The 23,777-nt window shown below is 49.5% G+C and overlaps 1 protein-coding gene across 1 annotated transcript; it reads right to left on the reverse strand.

Annotated features, from left to right (window-relative positions):
- Window positions 1-12,846: 12,846 nt before the first annotated feature.
- On the reverse strand, window positions 12,847-20,859 carry PLEKHF1 (pleckstrin homology and FYVE domain containing 1). The gene is made up of 2 exons (XM_071440302.1): window positions 20,794-20,859; window positions 12,847-15,859 (listed from the first exon to the last, which is right to left on the reverse strand). Exon 2 carries the CDS (start codon window positions 15,845-15,847, stop codon window positions 15,026-15,028), a length of 822 nt encoding a protein of 273 aa, XP_071296403.1. The 5' UTR covers window positions 15,848-15,859; window positions 20,794-20,859; the 3' UTR covers window positions 12,847-15,025.
- Window positions 20,860-23,777: the final 2,918 nt, after the last annotated feature.

Raw genomic sequence — 23,777 nt, forward strand, 5'->3', positions numbered from 1 at the left:
ATCAGAGTTTCATAATGCCACACCTGAAATCAGTGGGGTTTCAATTTCATTGGCAGATTACACACACTGCAACTTTTAAAAGATTTTACAAACTATATCCATTTAAAAATACTATTTCTTTATGAATCCAGTTACTTTTATTTGCAATTTTCTGGTTATTTCACAAATTAAATTCGGTCTTGAAAATAACACACTGCTAGCAGTGGCAGATGATTGAATGATCCAGTGAGATGGAGTTGGCATCCTATGCTCAGCTGTTCAAACCCAGAATGAACAGAGCTGACAATTGATTGTGAAGCAGGCCATAGGAAAAATGGGGGTCTGAGTTCATCCCTAATAGTATTTAGAATTTAAACAGACCTTTACAAATTTTAGTGGTTTAAGACATCAATATCATGACCCTCATTTTACAGGGATTCATAAATTTGGGCCCCTGTGTAGGTAGTGATTTTGTTTTTATCACTTGTATCAGTGTAATAGACATGAATGGAGTTTAGATCATTTTACTCTGGTCCTCTGCTCTCCTGTGATACTCTAAGAGTATTCTTTGCAATGCTTTCTATAATACCCTTAGAAATTGTAAACCAATTAGAACCCCACTCTTAGCCTTCACTGTGGTATGAAAGAGGCATGTGTTAGATGGATGCCAACAGAACTCAGGCCCCAGTAGTTCAGAGTTCTGTACAGAGCAGTCCTAGCTCATGTCAAACCCCACTGCTGCTCAGCTCCTCAGAAGCTTTATGCCACAGAGGAGCATGCTCTTAGTCATTACAATAAATTTAACTTCTAGAGGTTTTCAGATGACTGAAGTAGAAACAGAAGAAAGGAATTTAATTCTGTTTGTTGTCTGTATCTTTATTTAACAGCTTGTTCTCTGTATCTTTATTTAACAGATGCTCTTGGAGCTCCTTGGAAGGTGGCAGGTTTTCAAAGTGGTAGCAGTCAGTTTGCAGACTGGTCTGAAACACATTCCACTGCTGGCAATGGAAGAACAGGAATGAGCTCAGTGCTCGTCTCATGTGAGTTTGGATTTGAGAGAATGAGTAAATGACCACTCCTGTTGGACACTCTGATACTTAATTATTGAGGGAAAATGAGCATGGCAGCCACAAAGATTTTGTTGTTTGTGAAATTTCAGTGGTTTCTAACAGTTTATATTGCTGAATGCTACAGGAAGAGCCTTGTACCTTTAGTGCTCTGACTGCAGCCCCATTGCCATCATATTGAGGTCACCATGATATTGGTCTGTAGCCTTGAGTGGGAATTTGGGCAAGTTAAAAGCATCCTTCAGCAGATTTGATCATCTGAGGGAGCAGAGCAGCTGCACAAGAGTGTTTTAATATCCATCTGTTGCTGCTCTTTGGTAGAGACGTGGCTGTCCACCACTGCAGCCCTTGCTGGTGCTGGAAACAGCCACAGGCAGGGGATGGCAGCTTCTGAAATCCATTCCAGCTGCATCATGTCCAGGCTGAGTGTGAGGCACAGCCATTGCCTGGGAAACGAGGCAGCACAGTGCCAGCAGCTTTGGGAAGCAGCTGAAAGAGTCACTATGGGGAGATGTACATATTTATATCAAGAAACCATCTGTGATGCTGCTTATTAACCTGGTTTGGTTGTAGATGTGACAGAATCAAGCTAGGTTTTCACTGGCAGATGGTGTATTTTTTAGTTATAAGTTCTTCTTTTTTAATTTGGGTTTTTTTTAAGCTTTCTGATTTTGAAACAGAAAGCAACACAAAGTGTTCTGTTAGCAAGGACAGGGAATATATATGCTTTTTTAAAAGGCAGTCCTACATTCAGATACAGACAAGTAAATGAGATGTGCCATCTAGTGGCAATTAGATTAATTCTTAAGCTCAGCCTCTCAAGGCTGCCTCAGTGTCTGGATAACACAGTTAGTTAGTTACCTTTTTCTATGGAAAGGAAGGTTGCATTCTTTTTTTGCTCTTGCTCTGTCAAATATCTAGTTTTAGTGAATTTGTATTAGACTAAAAATATCAACCTGGCTACAGCCTAGACTAAAATTTATATGCATTTCCTGCAGAAGTTGGCTCTTTGGTGATTATCATGTGTAAGCTGTGACAGCACAAATATTTACTGCAGCTGCATGTCACATTTAATTATAGTGAGAAAATACAGAATCAGGCAGACGAGGGCAGTTTACTTCTTGATTACTGAGGGACAAGTGGATTTTGTGAGCTGAGCAGCAGCTGGTTTGCAAAGGCAGATTGTCCACAGTGGAACTGGCAGCCAGTGAGGAGTTTGTTACCTGCAGGGCTGCGTTTCTTTGTGCCCCACAGAGGAGGGTGGTTCTTGGCTCAGCCTGTTCACATCGTATTTGTCACACCATCTCCCACCTCTTAGGCAGTATGAAAAGTAACAGGGACTGGCATTCTGTGGGCAGGTTTTCCAAGTCAGCCTCTCTCCTTGCAGGGCTGCACACCTGTGTGGTGGTGTTCACAGGGCTCCCAGGATGAGGGAAGAGATGAGAGTCTTGATTCCATGTTTCAGAAGGCTGATTTATTATTTTATGGTATATATTGCATTAAAACTACTAAAAGAATAGAAGAAAGGATTTCATCATAAGGCTAGCAAGGAATAGAAAGAATGGAATGATAATAAAATCTTGTGACTGACCAGAGAGTCCAAGACAGCTGGACTGTGATTGGCCTTTAATTAGAAACAACCACATGAGACCAGTCAAAGATGCACCTGTTGCATTCCACAGCAGCAGATAATCATTGTTTTTCTGTTCCTCTGAGGCCTCTCAGCTTCTCAGGAGAAAAAATCCTAGCAAAAGGATTTTTCACAAAATATGTCTGTGACACACCCTCACCTGCAGAGGGCTTTGGGCAGAGCATTCCCAGAGGAGCTGCTCCATAGGGCTGCTGCCAGGAGGCTGCTGTGCTGCCCCCATATTGGAATAATTACCAATATTACCAGGTGGGATGTGCCTGAGCTTGTCTGGGCCTTGGTGCTGAACCAAATAGCAGCAACTGTGGTGTTTCACCCCAGAGACACTTTTGGCTGCCTGGGTGTGTGGTGTTTCACCCCACAGACACTTTTGGCTGGCTGGGTGCTGCAGCTGGGTGCTTGGAGGCAAGTCCAGGCCTGCAGGAGCTCTGGTGGTGGTGGGATGGAGCTTTCCCCTGTAACAGGGTCTGTTCCTCAGGTTTTACCTCTGGTGGAGAAGCTTTAAGGCGATGGTAAAGGAAAGGAGTCAGTTCTGATGGAGGGTTTGGATCCAGAGCTTTACTCTGCCCACAGGCCTCTGAATCCAGCAACTCCTCCAACAGAACTCCCCAGTCCTGTGGTTGCTGTTCCTTTGAACCCCGGGGAGAGGGCAGGGAAGGGATAGGGAGCCACCCAGGTACCAGAGGGGAGATCTCAAGGGACAAAGGACACCTGGATGGCCCAATGCCCCCCAGGGGTAGAGGGCATCCTGTGACTCTGCCAATCACTCAATACCCTTCTGGAATGCCAGGACTGACAGACAGTGCTGGGAGGGGAAAGGAGAGGTGACTGTCACACCTGGCAGGGAATTATCAGGGGAGGGATCCGAGGTTCTGTGGTAAACCCTGAAATCACAACACCCCCATGCAGGGCACTCAGGCGTGTCCCTGTCCCTCCTGCCCTGGGCTGGGCTCCCCTGGGGCTGCTCTGCCCTGCCTGAGCAGGCTGGGGAGCAGCTCTGTGCCTGAGCACTGTGTGAGGAGGCTGAAGATTCTCCTGCAGCAGTGGTTTGCTGATGGGGACACTCACCCAGCTTCCCCATCAGCTGCTGGGGTGTGAGGGGGTGAGGGCAGCCCCCAGCTGGTGGTGGGTGCTGTGTGAGCTGTGTGACAGTGGGGTGTGATATTCCAGCACATGTCAGTGTTTGATTGTTTCTCAGCATAATCTCAGGTGCTTCCAGCAGGGTGGGGTGTGCTACTCTGTTCTTGCAGGCTGCTGTGTCCTGGCAGAGCTCTTGCCCCTCTCATAGGTCACAATTTACAGCTCCTGCCAAATGTGCTCCAGCACATGGGCACAGGTGGGGTGGGATGGCTGCCATCCCCTGCTGCCACTAACACTCATCTCTTTAAGGAGGAAACCAGAGGGCTGGGTGGGCCAGGACAGCTGCTCTTTTGAGGCACAGCTCATGGCATAAAACTATTGAGACCCAGAGTGTGTGTCCACATTTCTCTCAGATGACACCCTCCAATGATTGCAGCCCAGTGGAGATGAGCATACTTTTTCTCACTTTGGTTGGTTTGTGGGAAATTAGGGCTACAAAACTCACTGAAAGATTATTGGAAGGGGTTGTAATATTCAAAGTCATTAAGCAATTTGATTTTATACAGCCATACTCTCATGGCATACCTGCTCAGAGGGTCTGGCCAGGTTTGCTCATCCACATGGAGGATTAGTCAAATCCTCACTTCATCTCCTGGTTCTTCTTGATTGTCAATGATTAGCTAACTTTTTGGACAAATCTTTTCTTTCCTTTAGGGTATCTTTCATATCCTACTGCTGCTGCCTTCCTGTGAGCCCCTTGTTGGGCTGCCAGGAGGACTGGTATTTGTGGTTTGCTGAGACTGCTGTGCCTGTCCTGCTGTCAGTGCAGGGTCTTGTTGAGGAGCTGCCTGTGCTGTGTTCTCCCCAGTGTGGGGCCCTCTGGGGCTGGACAGCAGGAGTGAATCCTCCATTTGATGGCATGGCATCCCTCACTATCCAGAGAGGCCTCTCTGTTAATTGTTCTGGTGCTTTCACATATACACACTTCCAATCACTTATTCCAAAATTAATACTCCTGTTAAGAACTGCAGATTCATGTGGGATGAGATTTTTTCTGATTTTTCCCTCGCAGAGCAGCAGCAGCTCCAGCAGAGCTCACTGGGGACTCGGGCAGGCTCAGGGTTGGATCCTGTGTAGCTGCAGTGGTAGGACCTGCTGAGCTCAGTCTTCATCAGCAGTTTGGCAGTGCTGGTGCAGCCAGAGGATGTAAAAGCAATGCATTTTCCCCCCAACTAAAAGCTCTTACAGAGAAAGCAGTAGCTTAGGCTGTCACTGCTTGATCAGCTGATGTATAACTCCAGACTAATTGAGTAGCAGCCTTTCAGCTGGGTTGGAAAGCTTTTAAAAAACCAAAGACCTTTGCATTGAAGTGAACTAAAGCTATTAGCCCCTAATTAAAACATGAGGTTTCATCTTTACCTTTCTAGAGATCACAGAAATCTATGTATTTTTCAGGCTGTATGCCAGAAATCAAACATTCATCATGTAATTGCAGTAAGTGTGGGCTAATACTTCTCATTAAGTGTGATTTATGAATTCCAGAAGAGCCTACGAGGTAAATATATAAAATTATTCTGAAGTCTGCAAAAATGAAGGTATTAATTTATTTGGATGACTGTTCAGCAGGAAGAATTGAATGTGAACATTACAGCTTTCTTCACTCAGTACAGACCCTGCATTTGGACACCTGTACCTTTGCAGTTCCTCCGAGGCACTGCTCATCTTTCACCCCAGCTCTGCCTTCAGCTGGCAGCAGGGAAAGCAGCGTGGCTTTGAGGCAAGCCCATTCTGCTGGGCCTCAGATCTGTCACCTTCTCTGGCTCTTCTGCTTGTTTGCTGGGTGACCTTGAGTAACTTCCCATCTAGATCCTGAATGTGCTTTTTGTTAAACACTTTGTAATCTATCAGTGGGAAATGATGTGTTACAGAAATGTGATAGCACTGTTCTGCAGCTAACCAATCTCTGCTCCTGCAGTCAGGACATGAGCATCAAAGAAGGAATGTAATAAATGTTAGCAGAGTTTCACAGCAATCAGGACAAGGAAGAAACTGCTAAGTTTTGAAATGTAGCTACTTTCTTTGTGGCAGGGGAGTGAAAGATTTACACTGATGTTTGACCTTAACTAATTAGCCCCTGTACAGGAGTGTCTAGTAGGATGCAAATGTTTTGTGTTCCTTATTCCCTGCTCAGCTTCAGTAGGCAGGAGTGAATTAGGGTGAAATTAAATCTGTCCTGTGCTCTGACATGCTGCTTTGGAGTAGAGCACTCTCAGATTACTTTGTACATGTAATCTGAGGACAGAATGAAGGGTTTGTTATTTCGGGATCAGTCAGTGAGATATGATGAATAATCTTGGTAATTTTGGTTCATTCTACAAACTTTGAAGCTTTTATTTTTGCCTGGCCCTGCTGCAGCTCCTTGAGCAGCTCCTTGTGCTGAAATCTTAAGGCAAAATAATTGGAGAATCAGAATCAGCTCCTGAGCATTTACAGAGACCTGAGTGTTGGCAGTGGGAGAGACCATGGAGCCAGTGCCAGGTGTGTGTTTAGCCTCACCGGTACCTCCCCAGGTGCTGGCAGTCCCTCACAGCTGGAGGAGATCTGCCTCTCTTTATGAAGTGAGTAAAGCCTGTCCTGGGTGTAGGTAAACTCATTCTTCTGATATTGGTGTAGATTCCCAAAATTAGTTTTTGTTCTCACCCAGCTAACTGTCCAATGGATGTTTCCTCTCCATTTCTGCCCTCTTCCTGGCAGACAATTCTGCTCAATACTGATGGAAATTTTCTGCAAGAAAGGAGCCCAGGGCAGCTCTGATTTTTGACTGCTGTCTGCATTTACCCAAACTTCTCTGGCTCTACAAATCCTCCTCTTTGGGGAAAAAAATGAGAGGGCCATCTCACTTTTCTACCTTGCTCTTCCAGGTAAATTTTAAGCCCTACATAACCAGTTTTTCAAAATCCTAGGTTAAAAACTTGCTCCCTTTAGAGCAGTGAAGGATACAAAAGACACAGAAGCTGAATGTAATATTCAGGCTTGAGAGAGACGGGTGCAAGAACAAATGCTTGGTTACTCAACAAAGCAGGGGATAGGGCAAAATGGTCCAGAAAATAGCAGATTGAAGCAGAATCCTTGCTGAAGTATCAGCAGGAATCAGCTGCCTGCTCTGTGCCTGTCTGTGAGCCACAGTTCCTGCAGCAGACTTTGACCAAACTGCAGTTTATTAATGGCTTCTGCAGAAACAAAGTCAGTAATAAAAGGCTAACTAGGGTGCTGGTGAGGAAGGCTCCTGGATCTGATTTTGCTGGCTTCCATAAAAGGGGCTGGCATGCTTTTTCCTAGCCATTCTCTCCAGGAATCTGTGTATAAAAACATTTGTTCCACAGCAAACCACAGCGAACAGCCTGGCAGCCGCCTGCATGCTTGAGGCTTTCTGCTGTCTGAAGTTTAATTCTGCAGGAGCCTGATGCTGAGTCTAATCCTAATTTCAGACTTCCATGTCCTCAACCCGGCCCCGTGGGACTGGGGCTGCTGGCAATGGCAGCATCACATCCCTGGAGAGTACGGGGTGAGGATCAGCCTTCACACCGTGCCAATAATGATAAGTGCCAGTGAGGATAATAAGGAGCACTCTTGTAGTGCTTTGCATCTTCCAAGTGCTCTGCTCTTGCTAACTAATTAAGCTGCCTTGTGACAAAGGTGTGTGTTTGTGTTGTGCCTCAAGTATCTGTGCTGTATTGTTATGCAATAGACCGAAATTGGATGGTGTCTGCAGATAGCACTCAGGAAATCAATTAACCAACTACTGGCTGCTCACACCCCATCAACAGAGCCAGCTTCAGAGCTGCCCCACGTCCTGTCCTCTGGTTAGCCTTGGCTTGTCTTTGGGACACTCGGATATTCATGGAAAGCTGCACGTGCGGAGTGTTTGACCATGTGGTTGCAGTGTTTTGCAGCAGCTCCATTTCCAGGCACACCATCTCCCGACCTGCCCAGAGGATGCAGTCCCAGTGCTCCTGAGTTAAACCCAGGCACTGCTGGGCTTAGCTCAAGAGCCCAGCTCTGTGCTGCAGCTGCTGTGTTCTAAGAACAGGATTGTCCTGGTGTGGAGTGTCACAAAGGAAAACAAGGTCACGCTGTGCTGTGCTGCCATGGGGAGGAAGAGAGGGGATGCTCTGCTTTATCTGCAAGATTTCAAAACCTTACTGGGCAGCAAAGGCACCTTCCACAGCACCCCAGTGCCTGCCAGGAGGTGCAGACATTGCCACGAGCCTGCAGTCAGCAGAACCCTGCTGTTGGTAAGTGCCACCAGGAGGGTAACCCTGACCACACAGGGCTGACCTGATTTCTCTCAGGAAGGGGCTTGAGGTCACTGGACAGATTTCTGATAGTGCTCAGCAGTGAGTCAGAAGGCAACAAGAAAGGTAGGACAGATGGGAAAGGAAACCAAGAAGTAAATGTAGTTAGGTCACTGAACAAACCCAGGTAGCTGCCATATCTTGGATAATCTATGCAGTCTGCTTGGAATGCTGGTGTTTGTCCTTTGGGAGCCACAGAGGGCATGGCAGGGCTGGGAGGGATACAGAGAAGGATAACTCTGTATGGGAGGGCACCTGTGTAAAGAGATGGTCTGGTTTAAACTGTTCCACCTGGAAAAGGCACTAATGGGGGGAGATTTTGTCACAGCTGTGACTGACACAGCTGAACTGGAGAACAGTACTGTGCTGTAGAAGGCAGGGTGCACCTCCTGAACTGGCAGAGGTGAGGGAAGTGCTTGTTCACACAGTGGGACAGGGAATTGTGGAGCTCATTGGCACAGGATGCTCCAAGTGCCAAAACAAAAATGTGTTCAGCAAGTGATTAAGCAGATTGAGAGTGAGGACTGGTCACACCAGCCAGTGCCTCCACAAGTTTCTCAGCAGGCTGACAGGAGACTAAAGCAGCAGAAGTATTGCTCTGTAGGTGCCTCTTCAATGCTGTCCCTCATGATTTTGGGATAGATGAACTCTGGCTCTGGGTTAGTCAGGCTGCTCTGATGTTCTCCCAATTCCTGCAGTGCTGTGCCAACACATGTGCTGCTGTGAGTAAAACACAACGTAGGGACTGCCAAAGCAATCACACTCTGAAAAAAAGTGTGCCATTTTCTGTGTTGTACAAAAGGGGTTTCCTGTGCTAGGGAAGACCTGCCCATTTGCCTTTGTGTCTTTTATTCTGCTCAGGAGTGGAGCCTTCCTCTCTCACTGCTTTCCCATGTACAAACAAGTGATTAAGCAGAGGACCTGACCTCTCCAGGTCCATCAGTTGCAATCAGTTACTTCGTGACCTCAAAATTGCAACATCAACCTGAAATTAAATCAAATGCCTTTATTAATTGCACTATAGAGGAAATGTCTTCAAGCTACCAGAACCAACCAGGGGAATTTTAAAGAGGGAAATCTTTATTCACACCCTTTCAAAGTGGAAGTTGTATTAAGATATGATCATGCTATTGCTTTGTTTTGCAGAATAATCTCTGTTTATATATATATAATTTCTATTTCTATATGTTAAACAAGCTCCTTCTCTTCCCCTGTCTTGCTGTCACTACTAAACGTACAGCCAGGAACTCTCCAGCTCACAGAGGTGTCTGTTGTGCAGGGCTGGTACAGCTGGGAGGGAGGCCCTGCTTGCTGCAGCCTTGTCCCAGTGTAGCTGGATGAGCTGGCCCCAGGAAAATCCAGCCTCCAGAGGCAAATTCTGGTGGGGAGGATGAGCAGGAGGAGAAAGTTCCAGTGCTCTGAGTGGGAGGCAGAGCTGGCCAGGAGGTGCTGAGCCCCTAGAGAGCTGTTAAAGCCACATCTGTTCTGGAGCAGCCTGTCACAGTCTGTGTCCAGGGTGCTTGGGCAATGCCAGCTTCCAGCACAGGACTCTGACCCCACTTCCCAAGGGGAGCAGCATTTCTGCCCAGATGGTTCTCCTGAAGGGTCAGGGTGCTGAAATGGGGGGAAGCTCTGTGGAGCTCTGACTTGTAAGGTCTCAAGCAACAAACACATCATTTTGGATCCCTGCTGTGCCACAGCCATGGCTCTGGCTGTTGGGTGTCCCTAGGAGAGGGAGGCTGCAGCTGGTGGGAGGGGTGCTTGCTCGCTGCTGCTCCAGAGGGCTGTCCTTGGGCTCCAGGCTGTGCTGAAAGAGCTGCTCTGCTTCAGGGCTACACCAGCTGCATTCCATGTCCTGTTTTTCTGGAGCTAACACCTCTCCAAATGTGGTATTACAGGGAGCAGCAGCAGGACTGTTAAGTCCTGAAGCAGCCAAGTGTGACAGTCTCCATTTGTCACTGTCCCCAGCTGAACAGCTCTCTGCCAGTGGATTCTGCAGAGCCTCTCATCATTAGAGCTGTTTCCTTGCACACAGATGGCTGCAGTGTGACATCCCCAGTGCCTGTGGGACCAGCACAGCCAGAGGGGCTTGCTCAGCCTGCAGGGGCTGTGTCTGCCTCCAGCCTGGTGCTGTGAGTGAACAAATGCAGCCTCACGCCCTGCAGGATGGATGTGCTGACACCAGGCACCTCTGCTGAGGTCTGGGGGGAGGCAATGCCCTGTCTGAGCCCCAGCAGGAAGCTGTGCTGCAGAGGGACCCTTGCAGCAGGGTCAGTGCACAGCAGCACTGCTGCCTCTGCTCCCCTGCACACAGCTGTGCTTGGCAGTGTGTCAGGAGAGCAGCTGGATGCTGCCCAGCCAGAGGAGCCAGCCCTGCAGTGCTGGCAGCTCCCAGGAGCTGGGCAGGGCAGGCTGCTGGCACTGGGGAGCAGGGCTGCTCCCAGGCTGTGCATGTGAGACACTTCTGGACTGTGAACAGCACCTGCCTCTCAGGAGCTGCTCAAACAGGAGCCAGGTGTGCTCAGGACATTTTGGGCAGGATCTAGAGACTCAGGTCAGTTTGTCTGGAACTTGCTGCTGAGCACTCATCAAGTCAGAGGCTCTGACACAAGCCAGGAAGCTGTGACCTGGGTGCTGGTGGCTGTGGGTTGTGGGTTGGTTCTGACTCTCACCCTGCTTTTGGAGCTGTTTGAGCCATCTGAGGATGCCTCTGAGGGGCACTCCTGAAAGCACTCAGGAAATCCTTTCTATATTAAGCCACTAAGGCTCTCATTTTACTTTATGTAATAACTCTTCCTTTAAAAAACATGTGAATTTTTTTTTTGTTGCTGTTAGAGGGAAGAGACCTGCCTGGCCTTGAGTTAATACTTTTTCCTTCTCAAATCCATTTTTTTCCATAGGCTGTCACCAAAACACATTGTGTTTATGATTTTAAAAGAGGAGAGGTTGGCCTTGCTGCCTGGGGCAGCCTGGGCAGCAGGATCACAGGGAGCAGGGTGGCTGCCAGCAGCAGATGCTCTGCCCCAGGTGTGTGCAACAGAAGGTGCTGCACGATGGAGCTTTGCTGAAGTAAAACCCTTTCTCTAGCTGCCCTCCTCCTGTTTCTCTCCCCTCTCTACAGGAACAGACTGGGAGGTTGTGTAGCTCACCCTGGGCAGTGAACCTCAAGGTTTACAGAAAACCTGCTCCTTGCTTCTTTACATTTCTGGCCCTCACTGGAAGTGAAGTGAAATGCCAGCTTTGGTGTTTCTGGGAGTTCACCAGCACTTCACAGCACCTCCTCTCCTGCACCTGCAGCACAGGACCCCAGCAGTGGCTGTTTGGAGGTTTTATGAAGCAGGTCACAGGCAGGAGGCTCCTCCCAAACGCCTGCATGGCACTGGGGTTGTTGTGCCTGTGACAGGTACCATAAAGCAGAGCTGGCTGGGTGCTGCCCTGCAGTGCTGTACCCCTGGTGTGCAGCCTGTGCTCCTGTCCTGGGGCCCTGGACACCATCTCCAGCACACAGGCCTTGGGCAAGGGTTTCGTGCAGCTGTTTTGTGTCCACCATAGATGGGACAGCAGTGCAACATCTCCTTCCTGCCAGCACCATCCTAAAGGTCCATGGCCTGCAGCAGAAAGGGTGAGAAACAGAAGCCTGTGCTTTTCATTGGAGACACCACTTTACAGCTCAGGAGCAGCTGGGACCGTGTGTCCTCCTCAGTTCCTCCTCCTAATCAAAAACCCAGGCAGAGTGAGGAACATGAGAAACCGCCTTGCAGCAGCAGTGAGTTGGAAGAGGCTGTGAGCTGTGGCAGAGCCAGAAATCCAGCCTGGATAGAAACTGAGCGTTTGAGTAACTGGGAGCAAGACTTGGAGCAGCTGGCTCACTTCTCCCTCCTGAGTGCTGGTGAATGCTGAGTCAGCGTGTGCTGGGAGCTGGGGTGTGCCTGAGCTGTGCCTTGGGACAGCAGAACACACAGCTTTCCTGGAACCTTTCTGATCCTTTCAGTTTATTTGCAGAGCAAAGCTCCCCATTACCTTCTCTTAAGCTTTCATGACTGGCTGCTGCACCAGTGCCATCCTCTTCCTCCCCTTGTAACCAACTCTGGAGAGCAGAAGAGCATGGTATGCAATGGGGACACCCTCACCCTGCTGTGCCCTTTGGGCTGTGGCACCTTCAGGCAGGGGTTGAGCAAGGAACCTCTTCTGGCACATGACCCCACAGCTGTTGTCTGGGAGCCCTTCAGGAGGAGCCTGTGACCCCACAAACCCTCCAGCCTGCAGATGTTCCCCAAGGTGAGCACTGCTGCTCTTCCTGACCACGTGGGGCTGCAAACTGGAATGGATCTCTGCTAAAGGCTTTATTTAGCTAAAATAGAGAGAGCACAAGCTGTCAGGAAATGCCCTATTAATGCACTGGAGATAGAATCAGGCTGGAAAACTCCAGGCTGGACTGTAACAGCACACAGCCTGTGATTTAAAATCCATGTGTTCAGCAGGCCAGAAGCCAGGAGCCCCAGGCTCTAATCCCAGTGCTGAGTTCCATAACAGAACTTCAGGAAGTGGGGGAGAGGCTTTGTTTGAATTTCCCCATGTTTTCCTGGCCAGGATCCTTTTACCATAGACATTAAAAGTTTAAGAATTGCTTGGTTTCTTGGGGCTTGCAGTTGGTGGAAGATGTGTCCATTTCCCCAGAAGCCATCAGCAGCATGCACCAGAAAAAGGGGCTGGGTTGGTTTTGGTGGTTTGTTCTGATATTTTTTCCCCTGCTGTGACTAAGAAAAGCTTTTGCTCACCAAGAAGGCATTCTTTAGAGGAGTGCCTGTCCCTCATTAGAGCATAAAAGCAGTTCATAGGTCTTTTGGGGCTGGCAGTAGTAAGACCTTCGAACACACTAAGCAAGCTGATCTCTAACTGAACTAAGGATTAGGTTTCAAACTGCACTACATTTCTGATTGGATGCAGACTCAGCAGCTGGGCTATTTTTGGCTCGTGAACCACTCTAATGGCTGTTTATTTTTAAGGTCATTTTCTGTTTGCATAGCATGTACACTCTTCTGGTGGGTGGGAGGCATTGTAAAAACAATCACTGCTGTGCAGAGTTAGGAACTAAGTCTGGAGAGGGATGGAAAAAACAGAACTCAGTGTACTTACTGCTTTAAAGCCCAAAAACATCTGCTTAGGTCATAAGGTTTGCTGGCCCACTCTGAGCTGTGTCCCCACCGGAAAAAGACTGTTCCAGTTAATACAGACTACTGCAGGGATTGCAGGAGACTTGGGGAAAGCCTGTCAGACAACAACAGGGTATAAATAGAAAGGAAGCACCAGATTTGATACCCTTACCTTCAAGGAGTAAATAGAAACCAGAACAGTCTCCTCACAGCTGAGGAGTGTGCTGGGCTGGCCAGGCCTGGATCCCAGCTCTTGTTAAGACCCTTGTTCAATAATAACATCCTTTATTGTCCTCTTTTCCTGGCTCCTTCCTGTTGGCAGTATCTTTATTCACACACAGTCAAGTGATACAAATTCACTGGAACAGTAGCAGTTTATAACAGAGAGTAAGAATAATTATCTTGAACTGAAATTAAAAAAAAACACATGGCCACCACCTGTCAAGCAATGCTCTGCTTGTGACAGGTCATGGTAAGGAAACATTTGACAACATTGGCAGCCATGTTGCTTTTCCAGACCACAAAATACACAATTCAAAAATATACTAAAAGTAATAATGGAGTTTGTAGAAATGCCTGCTGCAAAACAATTGCTGTTGTCTGATTTCCTCTATATTTACTCCCTTGCTATATTATGATAGAATACTTGAATAAACACAGTTTATTTCTAACTGAATTTGAACTTTAAAGTTGATCTCAAGTAAACTGTAAAGTCTTTGGCTCCCATCCTTGAAGTACATAAAGGACCTTAACTTTGGACTTGTGAGACTGATAAGGCAGGAGGTGAGCCCACAAGTGAGAATCTGATGCCTTGGGCAGCAGCCCAGGAGGGAAGGGGAAGTTGAAGTGCTGTACTTCACAGGATCTTAATTTGGGGCTTTTCCCTGGATTTTTACAGACTTTTAACAAGTCTTCCCTGGGCTCTCCTTTTACCTGATAGGCTTGAGATTTCAAGTTTCTAGTAATCTGGTATAACTGCCTGTGTTTGAGATCTGGGCTCTGCACTCAGTTGAGTGAACTGCAGTCCCTCTCTCCCTCCATATTTCACTGCTCAGGGTCATTTTCCTGTCCCTTTCCCCTCCCCTCCCTCCTCCTGGCCCGGTACCACTGGCATGGCCTCTTTCCATGTGAGAGAGCTGGATGCTCCATGCTTTGCTGAGGCTCACACTGAGCCCCACACAAGCTCCCTGCATTCCAAGTACCATTCTCTGAGTGCTTCCAACCTTGAGAAGACAGGGAATCCAGTGCTGGCTGTACTGTGCAGGGATGAGCAGCTATTCCCTCGGGCTGGCATGCTTGCAGTGAGAATCTCAGAATGCTCATGGAAAGGGACATCCAGAGTGGCCCTTACTGTGACAGAGGAACACACAGTGAGTAGGCCAATGTGTTCAACTCTGGGATTTCATGCTCCTTTTCCTCCCAAGAGCCAATCTCAAAGCATTTCAAACAAGAGATGTTTTAGCAGAGAGGAAGAATAAGGCACTGAAGGTGAGCTCATTTGGCCAAGACTGATCCACAGGGTGCTGCCCCAGTCCTCAGTGCTCTTCACTGAGCTGTTCTCTCTGTGCTCACATCATATGAGACGTTCTCAGAGGGGAAACCTTGTCTCAGCTCTGACAGCACACACAGGGGCGAAGACCCACCTTCCCAGGCACGGCCTTCAGAGAAACCATTGAGAAGGACACGCACGGGAGGCCAGAAGTTGGCTTCCCAGTGTATAAACATCACCAGCTCCCAGGGAGGTCAGCTGTGGAAAGATGACCAGGACACCTGTGAGGTATAAAACTCCGTGTCAGCTGGCCACTGCTCAGCTTTCTCATCGTCAGACTTGTCGCTGTCATCGCCGCTGGAGGGCTCGTAGCCCTGCATGGCAGAGGGGATGGGCTCCGTCTGCCTCCGATCCGCCTCTGCCTCCTTCTTCTTCTCTGCCAGCAGCTGCCTGTAGCACAGGTTGCAGACCCTCAGGGGCTTGGGGGACAGCCTGGGCATCAGGAACCTCTGCCTGGAGCAGTCGGCGCACACCACGAAGCCGCACTTGCGGCAGTGGTGCCTGCGGGTGAGCGTGGAGAACTTGGTGTGCGTGCAGCGCATGCAGATGTCCGTGGCCTTGTCTGGGATCCAGGGCGCCGCGGGCTCCCTGCAGGGCTGCCGGCCCGTCTTGCTCAGCAGGTGCTTGATGCACTCCTCCAGGTGGCTGATCCACTCCTTCCTCTCCGTCAGGGAGGCCGCAGAAACCACAAAGGACTTCTTGGAGGTTTTGATCATCCAGCGGTTCTTCATCTGCAGGGTGTCTGGCAGCGTCTCCAAAGTGACATCTTCAAGGGGGATGATGTGCTGGGAGTTGTACTTCCTTTTGTTGATGATGATGCTGCCGTAGACCAGGATGTCGTTGAAAAGGAAAAAGATTCGAGGCTTTGGCTTCTTGCGGCATTCCTTGGTTAAAATCCCTTCTCCCAGGAGCACCCTGCCCGGCAAGGCCAAGGGCTGCCCGGAAGCCCCAAAGCAGCTCTCCACAGCAGCGATGCGCTGGCTGTTGATCTCCGTGTTTGCAAGGTGGTCCATCATGTCCAGCTCCCTCTGCAGAGAGGAAAACAGAGAGGGAAGAGGTGAAACTGCAGACATCTGCACCAGGGTGGGGGTGAGTAGCCAGTGGATGCACAGGTGAGATGCTCCTGATGCAATCTGAGGCTACAGGTGATCTCCTGAGCATTCCTGGCTTTAGAATGTTACCTTTCTAAATAAAATCTTCAAACTTTCTGACCTCATTTTGCAACAGCCCAGGCTGTACTGGGATGGTTCAATTTGCAGCAGTGGAAGCCACTGAAGGCAGAGCCAGGTCTTCCTGGTTGTGCTTTTTACCAGTCTCCCAGTGTGCCCTTAGAAAAGAAAGCTGCTTGATCTGAAACTGATGTTATGCAGATCTATGGATCTGCATAAAAGGGTCTTGAGAGCAAGGCTCCTGTTTCTGACTGCACACCTGCTTTCTCAAGGATTGCTTACAGACACACACCCCCCACAGCTCCATTTTGGGCCAGAGCTGAGGCAAGAGCAAAAGAAAACTCTGTAGTATCACCTCTTCCATGCATGATAAAAAGGGTAAAAAAAAGAAATTTAAAAAGCCCTCATGATGTGAATAAACTCACACAAGCTAAGCCTTTCCTCTCTTATCCCAGGACTGACAGTGCTTCCAAATGTGAGACACATCATTCTGAAAACAGTCAGCTCTGCTGAAGGGGAAGTGGAATGCAGCACACTCATCTGTCCCACACCTCTGCACCCTCCTTCTCACACAGTCTGGGGTTTGACATTGTGCTGTGCTTTGTTTTAGCAGGAAACCCAGGTAAGGGTAACCCTGAAGTGAAAGCAGCTGCTGGCTCTTGGCAGGCTGCAGTAAGGGAGGTGCCCCCTGTCAGTGGATTTTCTCCTTGCCCCTTGCAGGCTGGAGGGTGCTGCCCAAGGCCAGCTGGCCATGGCAATGTGAGTCATTTCCTCCTGCACAGAGGTAGCTCAGCCATCACAAGGCACAGCACAGGGCCATGTGCTGCTACCCTGGTTGTGCTGCTGGTTGATGGAAGCACTCATGCAGAGCTGCTCTCCACTGCTATCCCTGTGCTCCTTGCCCAGAGTCCCTGCTGCCAAGGAGGCTGGAGGGAAGAGGAGGATGACAACATGCCTGGTCCTATGTGTGTGGGACATTCTACCCTTGCTCCTCACCCCCAGCCACCCCTTTGCTGTGCTGGAAGGGAAACCACAGAGCTGCTGCACACCATGCACCTCTCAGCTGATCCATCTGGCAGACAGACTGGGCAATTCCTCTGAGTTCCCAGAATTTCCTGCTCTAGGGTAAAAAGGCACAAGGTTTAGCCATGGTCACTCAATGGAGTGACCCAGCTTGCAGGAACAGCTTTCACTGAGTGGCACTGAGTGCTCCTGAAGAGCTGCTGCCTGCCTCGGGATCCCCCTCAAGCTGGAGGGGGGATGTGAATCCTCAGGGTCTCAAAGCCCTGGAGTGCACTGGATGGGGCTGGGCCCATCCACCCGTGGGTGGGCACTTCACATTCACTGAGGGCTCTGGCCAGGCTGCAGCCAGAGGGGGCATCCAGGGGCTGCCTGCAGCAGCAGGGGCTGCCAGCACTCCCCAGCCAGCCTGCCATGGCAAACGTGCAGCAGCTGGGCCAAGGCTCTGTGCCTTGTCATCAGAGAGGAGAGAGCCTCCATTCCCAGCGTGGCTCCATCAGCCTGAGTGCATCTGTCAGGGAGAGCAGATGTCCTGCTGCAGTAAGCACCAGGTGTTTTTACCCTCTCCCTCTCAAATACACAAATGAGCTGAAGAGCACACAGGCAGGGCAAACTGTTGTCCACAAACTCTCTGACTAGGGTTACCCAACTCCCACCTATCCTGGGATCCACAGATCCCTGGATGAGGAGTTTCTGTGTGAAGGAGCAAGATGAGCACACAAATAATAAAGGAAAATCTCAAATTACAGCTTGGGATCCTTGGTGTGCAAAGACTGTGAATGCAATAATATACTGTCAAGAGCTTTGGGCACCAGCCACACCAAATGGGATAAACCAAAGCAGTCCCACCAGTTTCCTTCCCTTGTGCTCCTGGGTTATGGAGCTCTTAGCCTACCTCTTTCATTTTATGTAGTTTAGAAGCATAGCCCAACCTCTCAAGAACTTACGGTACTTGACATGACTGCTTCTAGGGATCTCTGCACACCAGATTCCAGTGGAAACTAAAATATTTTGTCAGATATAGAGACCTTGTCTGCACAGAGCCAGGAAACCCGAGCCCCTTTCCAAAGAGGAGTGTAAGCCCTGCTGCTGTGAAAGCTTTAGCTGATGCACTGACCTGGTCCCTGCACAGAAAGCTCTTGGACTTACTGCATGGAGCAAAAGGAGAAGGGGCTGGACACAATCCTGTAGTGTGAAAAAACCAGAGGTGAGCTCTCATTACACATCAGACTTCTACCTGCAGGTATGTCCTTACTCCTCCACCCTCTGGTTTGCTCCCTAGTTAAAATACCACAAGTTAACCTAAGAAAAGACAACTCTGTTGTGGGAAAATCTTCTCTGCTAAGACTAAAATTGTTGGCTGCTCTAGCCCAGGGTATTTCTTGAAGGAGTTTTTGTGGGATGCAAAAGCAGAATGTTTTCCTCCCATCTGTCTCCCCCCTCAGGCAGAAGTGACTGGAGAACAGCACATACACATAATAAAAAGTAAAAAAAATTAAAAATTGTAGGAGTGGGACTTACAGTGCCTACCTTTAGGCTTGGACAACTCACTCTGTGTTATCCCTGTTCAGGTAGGGGGGCAGAAACAGCCATCTGGGGTCTGACTCATCACATCCCACCACAAGCCAGATCCATCCTGCCCCGAGTTCCACACAGTGCTCGGCTTGACCAACCACATAAAACCCAATTTCATGTTAACACTGTGACTCACTGCAAATAATCCACAGTTTGGCTTTGGAATGCAAGCACTTTGTGAATCTGGTAAATAAAGATAGCTGCTGAGTGTTACTATGGTCTCCTTTCCTGGGAGATGAGAGCCTCTCTCTTTGGAACAAAGAGAGGGTATGAAGTCTAATCTATTTTATTCATTTTGGTAAATGTTTCTTTTTCCTGTTTGCTAAAGTTTGCTGTATCAGGTCAGCATGGTCACAGTGCTTATTAGCAAAGGCTACATGTGCCCATGTACCACATGCAGCAGCAGCAGCTTACCCAGCTGAAATTAGGGTGGCAAGATGTGTTTGTCTGACATGCTGCTTTTCACAGAAGTTTCTGTGAAAATTCTGGGGTTGTTTTTTTCATCAAGATCTGCTGGGTCTGCATGTGATCAAATACTATGCAGTGAATATGACTGATGTTCAAAGGGAAAAAACCAGCTTGGCACTCCCCTCCAGAAGTAAGCACGCCACAACACTTAACAATGCGGGCTTGTTCACTTGTGATTATAAACAGCCATGTTGATGCCTGCCAGGCACAGCCTTTCAGCTTCAGCTCACGGGTCAGCAAGTCTGGGGTATGTTTTTCAAGTCTGTATGTACCTAAGGCTTAGGTGTACTGATGCAGAGAGCTGTTCCACCTGATCCTTCCATTCCTGCCATCAGGCAGAACTGACAGCCCTGGTATCCACTGCATACCTCATGCATACCACACATGGGATGGTCCATGACACCCAGATATCACTGCTGAGGGCTGCCAGCAGAAAATGCCCCGAGCCTCATCTCTCTGCAGCTTTCCTGACTCCCTCTTTCTGCTTTGCTCTGAGAAATCTCTCCTGGAGTTAGGGCTGGCATAAGCTCTTGCTCACCAAGGACAGCAAGTAGGATGCAGCTGCCCAAGCAGGCATTTAGAGCAAGAAGAACAAAGTTCCTCTCCTTTTCCTGCCTGAGGGCATTTCAGCTTGCTTCTCCCACTTTCCCGGCACGCTGTAACTGCTGGGGTAAGGAGGGCAGGCTCTGGTAAGCTCCCTCCTGCCATGCTTATGTGGAACCCAATCCAGCACATGCACATTTTGGGGCTGGCTGTCACAGGGGGCCTTTAGGAATGTGACAGTCCCGGTGGCACAGGGACTGACTGAGCTGCCAAGCTTCTCGCCACTGCTGCTCAGCGCAGGGCCAGAGCAAGGGGACGGCCGGGCAGGGCTTGAGGAGCTCAGGCTGATGCTGCCGAACCCCGCTGTTGGCAGCCTGAGCTCAGCTGCGGCTCTTGCAAGTGCCAGCCAGGCTCAGAGGCGCCCAAGCAGCGGAAGAAGGGAAGGAAGGGAGGGAGGAAGGGGGAAAACCACGAAACTCAAGGCAGAGCCTTACCCCGTCCGTGCCCCCGTCCCCGTCCCCGCACTCATCCCGAGGCTCTCCGGCCGCACCTCCCGCTCTCCGGACTCGGGACCAAGGACACACACGGGCTGGCTGCCGAGGGACCGCCAGGGGAGCGACAACTGCCCCTCGCTGTCCCTCGCACGCCCGGGAGCTCAGGGCCCCTCAGGGACAGCCGCAGGGCCCAAGCGGGGTCCCGCTTACAGTAAGCTCCGCAGCGGGACAGCGTCCAGGTTTGGGTACACGGGCAAAGTTCGGACTTAAAGAGTCCTTCTAAAACCCCAGCACACCCGCTCCTCTAAAATCCCAGCACGCCCTCCCTTCTAGAAACCCCAACTCGCTCTCCCTTCTAAAAACCTCAGCACACCCTCCCTTCTAAAAACCCCAACACACCCGCCCCTCTGGAGCGGCGTTCGGACCGCAGGTTCCGCACACGCGTGACGGGACCCCCGGGACGGGCAGGACCCACCGCGGGACCCCGGGCTGAACCCGGCAGCCCGCACGGCCCCCTCACCCCGCCGCCCTGTCCCACGGCGGGCGGAGCGGAGCCGCCAGACCGCTCCTGTCCCCCGCTCCGGCCCGGCAGCGGAAAAGCCCTGGCTCTCCCCTCCGTCCCGCACCGAGCCCCCGGCTCTCCCCGCCGCCCCGCGCCGCCCCGAACCGAACCGAACCCCGCTCGGCCCGTACCTGCCGGCCGGCCCCGGCAGCGCTCCCGCGGGCCGCGCGGGCGGCTCCGCTCCGCTCCAGGGCCGGGCCCCGCTGCCGCTCCCCGCCCACCGCCACCGCCGCCAATGGGCACCCCGGGGCCGGGCGGGGCTGGGACTGCCCCACAGGGCCGTGAGGGAGACTGCCTGTGCCCCGTGGCCGTGTGTGTGTGCCCCACGGCCGTCTGTGCCCCACGGGTGCGTGAGTGGGACTGCCTGTGCCCCACAGCTGTGTGTGCCCCATGGCTGCCTGTGTGTCCCATGCCTGTGTGCCCTGCTGCTATCCAGCACCCTCCTGCACACTCTCCTCTCGGCCCCACAAGCACAACTCAGTGTATTTAGTTTGCTGGCAGTTTTAAGTTTCCAGTTTCATCACCCCTAATCACAGTATATTCCATCCAGCAGAAAGGTACGCATGGATAGCATTGTATAAAGATTGTTTCAGTGATAAAGTACCCCCGGTGTTTTACAGTTAAGAAGAGGGATATAAATAGAACTACACATTACACTGGTCCAAAACAGAAACCAGACCTGCTCCCAGGCCTTGGATCACAGCTTTTGTGGTTAGAGCTACAGACGTTTGTATAGAGAGCAAGCTATTAACACCGAAATTGGCGTTGCAGGGAATCCTTTTGCATTCCTGTCTCCCCACATGACAGTGCCAGCAGGGTGGTGGGCAGAGGCTGTGGGTGCCCCTCAGCACTGCTGAAAGTGCCCAGGGCACCCGAGCTCTGGCCCTTGCCCGGTGCAGTCGCACAACCCCAGGCCTGTGCTGATCTATAATTCAGGTGCTTGCTCACTTTCTGTAATAGCTTTTCTATTTTTAATGGGAAGTGATGGACCTGTCAAGGTATTAGAAATATTTTTTTTCCCAGGTTTTCATTTTCTTTGGTAATAATAACATGGGCTGGGAAGCTCACGGTGCACTTTAGAGCTAAAGTGCTTGGCAATCGTGGGAGTTTCCACAAGACCTTATTTCTTTACACTTGGTGTTTGTGTCAGACGAGCAGATAAATGAGGACACAGACTAAGTTCAGTGGCTAGCAGTGTATGAGGGGGGATTGCAGAGAGACCCATCAGGTCACTGACAAACCCCTGAAAACCTGGGAGAAAGCTCAGCACAGAGGGTAGGCTGCTGGGCTGCACAGATTCAGGTTATCACTACATATATAGTGAGATATATATATACACATATATACATATATATATATATACACACAGAGCTATAGCTCAGGGCTTTACTGTGGGACTTTTCAGTCCCCCTCCCTTTTCTGTGGGACTGAATGGTCTGTCAGTGCAAGGAGCATGGTCTGCCTTTGCAGACTGGTTCTCACACCTGGGAGCTGGTTTATGTGGAGCTGCTAACGCTGAGGAGATCTGCCCAGCTGAAAAATTAATTCTTTACAGAATGCTGGGGGTTTTTAAACAAGGTCTAACTGTAAATATCTGTAAACTATAAATAGACAAAGCACTGAACTAAATATGCCAGAGTTTGTCTTAGCTGTCAGACTAATTCAGATCTAACCAGCCACAGATTATTACTCTGAAACTTGTTTTTTCCCTCCTGTATGCTAAAATTATTCAGAATTTGCTCTCATGCTAATCATAGTCTTTATTACTGAGATGTAATACTTTAATTTATTTTTCTTGTTGTTTCCCAGTATGCTCACCTGGACAACACATCAGCCAAACACAGCATTGGGCTGGCCAAACCACCTGGGATTTGAAGGTTTTTTTTGTTCCTCTTCAGTCAGAAGTGGAGGTGTGCTCAGGCAAGTGTTGCACGAGGCAAGGGAAGCCCCAAGATCCACTTTGTGCTTACAGTCAGTGTTAAGCAGTTGCAATTGAGAGCTGACTTTCTGTTGGTATTTTGTTTGTTTGTTTTGGAAGCTCTTACACACTTGCTTGAATTCCTTACTGATACAAACTGGGAGTTTCACCAGTAATCTTAAGAGTTATTTGAGAGGCAGGCTCAGGAGCTCTGTTGTTCCTGGCTGTAAACCCAAACATTTGTGGGAGTACTTGAAAAAGCTGCAGCCCAAATTACCAGCTTTTAAAGCAACTAGAGCAAGGTGAAGAGACTTTATCTGATTGCCTCTGGCATTTTCTCCAAAGCCACTTGTTTCTCAGTAGCTGAAATATCTTGCCCAATTGGGATGCAATAATTTCAAAGCAAGTAAAGGAAACTACAGCTGCTCAGCTGAGTCAGCCAAAGGTAAGCTCTGCAGGGGAGAAAATGTTTTTTTATTATCTTCTAGTGGCAAAATTACTACAACAGCCTGCAGGAAAAGATTAGATTATAATAGTAACAAAAACATCTGTTAAATTCTCAGCTCAGTGTATGTTTAGTGCATGTTTGGAAAAGAAGGAAAAACAACCCAGGCATTTGATAAAATTCTTTTGAATAAAACTCAATATTTAGATTCAGTTTGGGATGTTAGGAACCCACTGTGATCATAGAATAGACAGTGATTTTAAGTAATTGACTACATGGGGCATTTAATCAGTGGACAAGACAGCCTTTAGCAATGGAGATTTTACTGAATTGAGCTTGGCATACTGTGACCTAATGAAGGAGTAAGACAACTTGTGTTCATCACCCAGGTTACCTGTAGGGATGAGTGACCTCTGTCCTGAGTGAGAGTGTGGGGGATGAATGTTTGTCTGATCTGGCTCCTGGGGGTTCAGCTAATCAGCCTCTTCAGAAATGTGTGACTTGCCATGATTGATTTGTGTCTCTGAAGCCCTACCAGCTTCATCTGCCTGCTTCAGAAATGCCTGCTTCCAAGTCTGGCAGTGCAGAAGTCACATCCGTGCTCAGCTCTGTCAGTACAGGCTGGAATTCAGGTGCCGGTTCCCAAATTCTCCCTGGTCCTCAGGCCTTGAGGCTGCTGCCCAGCAAACCTGTTTGAGAGGCTGCTTGTGCCTCAGGGCATCTCTCAACCCTGGTGCAGGAAATTACCCATT

Source organism: Agelaius tricolor, unplaced genomic scaffold, assembly GCF_023055355.1.
Source record: "Agelaius tricolor isolate 1412-34295 unplaced genomic scaffold, bAgeTri1.0.p SCAF_15, whole genome shotgun sequence".
Lineage (NCBI taxonomy): Eukaryota > Metazoa > Chordata > Aves > Passeriformes > Icteridae > Agelaius > Agelaius tricolor.